The 6000-nt window shown below is 44.1% G+C and overlaps 1 protein-coding gene across 1 annotated transcript in view; it reads right to left on the reverse strand.

Moving 5' to 3' along the window:
- The window catches only part of lsp1a (lymphocyte specific protein 1 a), a 62438-nt gene that overhangs the window by 38341 nt on the left and 18097 nt on the right, over nt 1-6000 (reverse strand). Inside the window, exons 3-6 of the mRNA XM_083654937.1 lie at nt 5344-5547; nt 4195-4354; nt 3419-3561; nt 1808-2048 (exon numbers count right to left, since the gene is read on the reverse strand). Coding sequence (XP_083511063.1) covers nt 1808-2048; nt 3419-3561; nt 4195-4354; nt 5344-5547 — 748 coding nt within the window. The remainder of the gene's footprint in view (nt 1-1807; nt 2049-3418; nt 3562-4194; nt 4355-5343; nt 5548-6000) is intronic.

Genomic DNA, 6000 nt, shown 5'->3' on the forward strand with positions numbered 1-6000 from the left:
CTCTTCATTTGTGTTTCATGCATATAGTAACAGCCACAAGTTGACAACGTTACCATCCAACAGTCCCACGCAGATCGGGTTACAAGCAGCACAGCTCCAGCATGAAACAGCGCGATATCCACGGAGAGCAGCAAGGTAGCATCCACTCTGCTAGGCTCTGTTACTCAGTGTTGTCCTCCGTTGCTATCTCGGTGGTGAAAAGTCCGCAGAGTCCGTTTCTCAACCCACAACACTGTCTTCCCTAGCTTAGCTTTAGCTTGTAGCTAAACTAGCGGGAGTAGCCACAGCGCGGGGAGGGAAAAAAAAACTAGCTTCTTAAATCCTCGGCAAAAACACAAACACAGCAAAAGTTTGCTGTCCACAAACCGGCTGCCACCAGTGTAACGCTGGTGTTGTGTAGCGTTAACTCCTTAATTAATAAACCTTTCTTCGGGCGTGGATAATAACTGCACGAGGAGAGCTTCTGTCTTGAATGACTTCAGGTAACTTTATTGTTCGACTTCCCAAAGACAACAGCCCCCAAGCCTCTCTGCTTGGGGTCACTTCCCTGTTTGGGGTATCACTCCGCCCATTCTACTCCCTACACAGCCAAGCTGTATATAGTTCCTACTTTAGAATAGAACTAGACAGGATATATTTATGACCTGATGAACCATTAATCACAGCATGTAAACATAAACCATACCCAAAATAAGATCATCTTAAAACAATGATTAACTAAATAAATCTCATCTTACATTAGCTATGTTAGCTAAGCCTGCTGCCTGCTGGCTGCGACGTCTACCCGTCTGTACTTCACAGAGGGGGAAGTTGGTCAAAACAGAAAGGGAAACTCGATGCTATGATAGGGGGAAAGGCGGGACATCCGCTCATACTGTATTTCTCCAATCACCTGCACCGGTTTGTTTACATTACATGTGTGGTGATTAGTCAAATCCATCGAACTTCCTCCAGTTTGCAGCATTTTTTCCCCAACTTCATTTGACCAGGCTCTGTGGGTGTGAAGTACAGACTGTATATGATGCATTCAAAGAATGTAGAAGAGACAGTCTGGCTTGACAGAATAGCTTGTTGATATCTCAGCAATAATGCAATAATGCTAGGCTACCCTTGCAGCTAAGCTATGGAGGGAATACTTGACGTAGCCTACTGTAGCTTGCACTGTTTTTCCAGGTGTAGGCCTATCTCCTTGCTATATACTGTAGCTAGAGCTACATTGCTTGGTGGAAAGATGATTATTTGTCAATCTTTGTCAATCTATTATTTGAAAAATAGAGTGGGACAGCCCTACCTTTTTTCCCGGCTTCCTGCCACTGTCACTTCCTTTTCCGCGTCCGTTTTGGCTATTTGCTAATAATGTTAACGCATAAACACACTGCATAGAACTAGAAGACATCAACTCGTCTCACAACAACCATGGAAAATTACTGGAGGTGTAGTTGTTCTGTTGTTGTGACTAGTAGTATCGCCAAAGTCGCAGTGCAAGTTGCTATTCAGACTGTAAACAGTGGAGCACGGAGCAAGGAAGTGACCGGGAAAAAGCCGGGAAAAAGGGTAGGGCTGTCCCAGAGTCTATTTTTCAAATGGCAATAGACTGGATTCCCAGATTGATTATTTGTTATCAGTAGGCCTATTGCATTTTGTTGCTCAAACCTTTCCAGGTAGGCTATTATGTGGTAACCAATTTATAAAAGGTTGTGATTTGTACTGATTTTGAGAGGTGCTCTAAGGCACGCCGCTTCGAGCACCTCCGTTGTAAAATCAGTGAAAACAACTCCCTGGGCTTATTGCTTAAATAACTGCTCACCTCCTCTCTGGCCAGACGTTGCTGCTCCTCATCCTCCTGGCGATGCTCCTCTTGGAGGCGGAGGCGGCGTCTCTCCTCCCTCCTCTCCTTCAGCTGCTCCAGCTCCTGCTCAGCCTCGGCCTGCCGGACACGGAGCTGCTCCAGCTCACCCCTCTCCTTCTGCTGCTGGCTCCTCCGGATCTTCTCCAGACGCATCTCTGTCTCCAAGATGGCCGCCGCCTCATCCGCCTCCACGCTTCTGCTGCCCACACCACACACGCATTTGTTATAGAGGCCTGTCACATGAGGTAACACGCTCTCTGGCAGCCATATTGGAGGTCCTCAGCTCTCAGGCAACAAACAGCTGGTTTCATTTGTAAATGTATCAGTGATGAAATGATCAGTCAGTGCAGTTCAGAAATTACAGATGTTGCCTGTTTCTGTTCGAGATACCCTATTGCTGCAGAAGTAGGTACTGCGGCGGTGGTCGCGGTAATGTTTGGATTTTTTCTGTGTGTTTGCACCAGTAGTCCAACAGATGTTAAATGAAAGCTCAGAATCCACAGATTCCAATGGTATTAGTCCCAGTGGTGGCTAGTGGGGATCATTCATTTTTATTCATATTGATACCATTTTTGAGTCTGCTTACCAATCCGGGTCCTTATCGATACCACTATCGATACTTTTCTATTATTTGGTGGAAAGACGAGACGACAATCAATTCTTAACAGAACTGGTGCTTTTCATTTCAAATTATTGGGAAATTAATGGTTGTATTTTAATTTAAATATTTGCTTTGATTTAAACAAAAGCTTGGCATTAATAGTTTTAATTATGCATTACAACACTCCATAATCCTGCAGATTCAAACTCGATCCTGCTGAAAATTGAAGAAGTTTAACGCAAGTAATGGCTTAAGTGTTTGATTAGTAACTGTAATGTGATTACTGGAGGAACCTTAATGCCTTAAACTACTCGTTACCGACAAATGTAATGTGATTACAGTAACACTGAGGGTAGCCTACTTTGAAACAGGAAACATCTGTAATTTCTGAATTGAATTGATAATTTAATCACTGATCCAACGGATTGATTTAGTGTAGATCATTCCAGCTTATTACTGTAGCTAGCTAACCATCTCAGCTAACCAAGTGTCTTGGCTTGTAGCAGCCAGCTTTAGCATGCAGATGTCAACATGGCTCAGGTTAAGGCTGAGTGTCCATATAGCATTTTATTTCTGAACGCCAGCACTCTTTTGTCATCAAAAGCAATGGGAAGCGGCCACAGAGTGGAGTGCTTCCAAAAGTTGAGATTTTGTTAAACTTTTCCGAAAAGCACCTGGTGGCATGAACCGCTATTTTTCAGCCGACCAATCACAATGATGGAGACGCTGGCCGTTTCCCATAGCAACAACAAATATGGAGAAAGTGAAAGTGCCGATGGAGAGGATGTTGACATTATCATGATCTGTGTTTTATTTATCTTCACAAGCGCTCCAGGCAGCATTTTTCCACCCAAAGAAACACAGAAAAATGCCATGGACACACGCTCTAACTGAGCTGACTATTTTCAGATTGGAAAGTATTTTTTCTAATCCAGTATAACTATTATGATGAATATAGCCAGACAAACCTGGTCGACCTTTTAGTTTTGCTGTTGATGTGTGATGTGACTTCCTCCTCAACTGCGTCTCCGTTGGTGTTGCCGTTTTTCGCTTCTTGTTGAAGGAAAACCTTTGATGTGTACGAGACTTTCACCTCTCTGTGTTTCTCCACCTGGACATGACAAGGACAGATGGAGGAACTATTTTTTGTCATTTTCACTCATTTCTGCCACAACAAATCACACAAAATATTGCAAATTAAATTGATTTTTTTTTTTTTTTTTTTTTTTTTTTACATTTTAGGCCACAATATGTTGCATTTAAGACAACTTGGAACTCACTGAACTCAATTGGAATTACAGGAAATCAAGAGCTCTGGAAATCAAATTTCCAACCTGTTATTTACCCTTTTAACAGCAGCTATTATGTGTCTCAAAGCAGGGTAAACACAGATGTAACCAATAACATTAATGAGGGCCCTGTCACTGGAACCTAAATGGAATGGAAGTTGGAAACCATCATTAATGTTATTGGTTACACCTGTCTCTACCCTGCTTGAGAGACAAAATAGCTAGTGTGAAAAGGGTCTATTCCGAGTTGGACAACCATCCAATTAATTTTTAACAAGTCAGCGCTTGTTTTTTCAGTGTTCCGAGCTGTCTTGAACGCAATGATGGCAGAAGTTGGAAATCTCAGAGTTGAAACTTAAAAGTTCCGAGTTGTTTTGAACGTGGTAATAATGCACACACACAAAAAAACTCTAAATCTTGTTGGGTCTGGTTAGTGTTCGGGGAAGAACTCTTACCCCCTCATCTGGCATTTGGATCTCCTCCCTCCTGTGGGCCGTCCTCATCTGCTCCTCCCTCTTCTGAAGCTTCTCCTCCCTCCATGCCTGGTCCTCCTCCTCATGTTCCTTCCTCCTCTCAGCTGCTGTCCTGGCCTGGACTGCTTCCACTTGCTGCTGCCTGTGTAGGGCCATAGGTTTTCCACAATGCAGAAAAAATGATGGGACGGAATCATGGAATTTGGCAATAGAAATGGAATCAGCACATGGAATATTGCAGAATTTACATAATTTGGCTGAAATTGATCAAAGTAGGCTTATTTATCAAAATCAAAAGTAGACCTAATTAGTGTTGCCTAAATTAATTGATAATTGTAAAATAGACCAGGCTAGAGAACTAGAAAGAGAAAGAACGATTCCGTATTCGATTGGATTGTTTTGAGAGGGGTGTTGGTCTTGCATGGGACCCTTACGTCATCTCACAATTTGCTTTTCACTTTGAGAACATACCTGCCAACAGTCTCGATTTAGGCGGGTCTCCCGATTTTTAACCCTTTCTCCCGCTGTGCCCCCCTCATTGTAATTTCTCCCGCTAATCTCCGGATTTGTGTCGTGGTACCTGGCAACCCAACCCAGCCAGAGGCAGTGACGAGTGACGCACGGTGCGTGACTGCACTCACTCAAGCAGCTCTTTGGTGAGGTGCTCTGCTATATGTATACAGTCAAAGGGCTCCACTCACTTTGCCACAGGAAATGGATGAAACAGGTCCCAAGAAGAAGAGATTAGAGATACGCTACCAAATGTAAGTGCACTTGGTGCGACACCATCCCATGGACCATCCCCTTTCTAACCGCTACCCACATCAGCAAATAGAGAGCCAAAGTGAATGTCACTTCCTGTTTCAGCACTGTACCAGAGATTTTCATCCGCCATTTATTTTCCCATAGACATTTCGTAAAATGCTTATAAAATAGTTTTACTTGTTCAAACCAAACGCTTCAGATATATTTAGAAACAGGAGAGACCACATGACATTTCACTTTTAACAAAACGTTGAAAAAAATTGTGGATTTAAAGAAAATATTTTTCCGATGTTGTTTCTTTACGTTTTGGTCTCAGTTTGGAGAAATATAAAATGGAATTGGAAAAAATTAAAGGGGATTTCCTACCTGTGGAGGCGAGCCGAGGCTGAGGCTGAGTCTGGGACACTGGTGTCGGGAGCAGCTGTGTTGGTCATGTTGGCATGTTTCTCCTCTTCCTCCTCCTGCAGGCGGAGCTGCCGGCGTCTCTGGCGGCGCTGCGTCCAGTCGCTGAAGCCCTCGTCCTCCTCCAGCGACGCAGGCGAGGAGCTCGGCTTCAGGTTGCCATCCAACCTGAGGAGGAACCAAAGAGATGCCGGATTATCAGCCTGCTTCATCCCATGTGAAACAGCTGTAAGGGTTCAGCCAGGGTTCCACCAAAATCTGATGTTCCATAAAAGATCAATATCTCAAGCGGAAGGGAACTGGTGGGAATAGCGTGATCCTCCCACATGCTACGAGGCGAGTGAAAGGGGATCTGTAGTGGCGGCACCCATCCTGTCTCTCAGCCAATCCCGTTGTCTCATCTCACCATGTGGCATACTTTCAGCCAATCCCCTGGTCTCATCTCACTGTGTGGAATCTTCCTCTTGTGCCAAACTGTGAAGCAAGGCACCCTCAACCAGAACAAACATCTGAGAAGAAGGGAAATAGCTGGAATTGCGCTCTCCCATATACATGTTCATGTTTATTTTTTGGCCAGCGCAAGTCCCTATATCTGGCTTTGTCCAGGTGAAAATGCATGCC

The sequence above is a fragment of the Poromitra crassiceps genome, assembly GCF_964638095.1.
Source record: "Poromitra crassiceps genome assembly, chromosome: 18".
NCBI lineage: Eukaryota > Metazoa > Chordata > Actinopteri > Beryciformes > Melamphaidae > Poromitra > Poromitra crassiceps.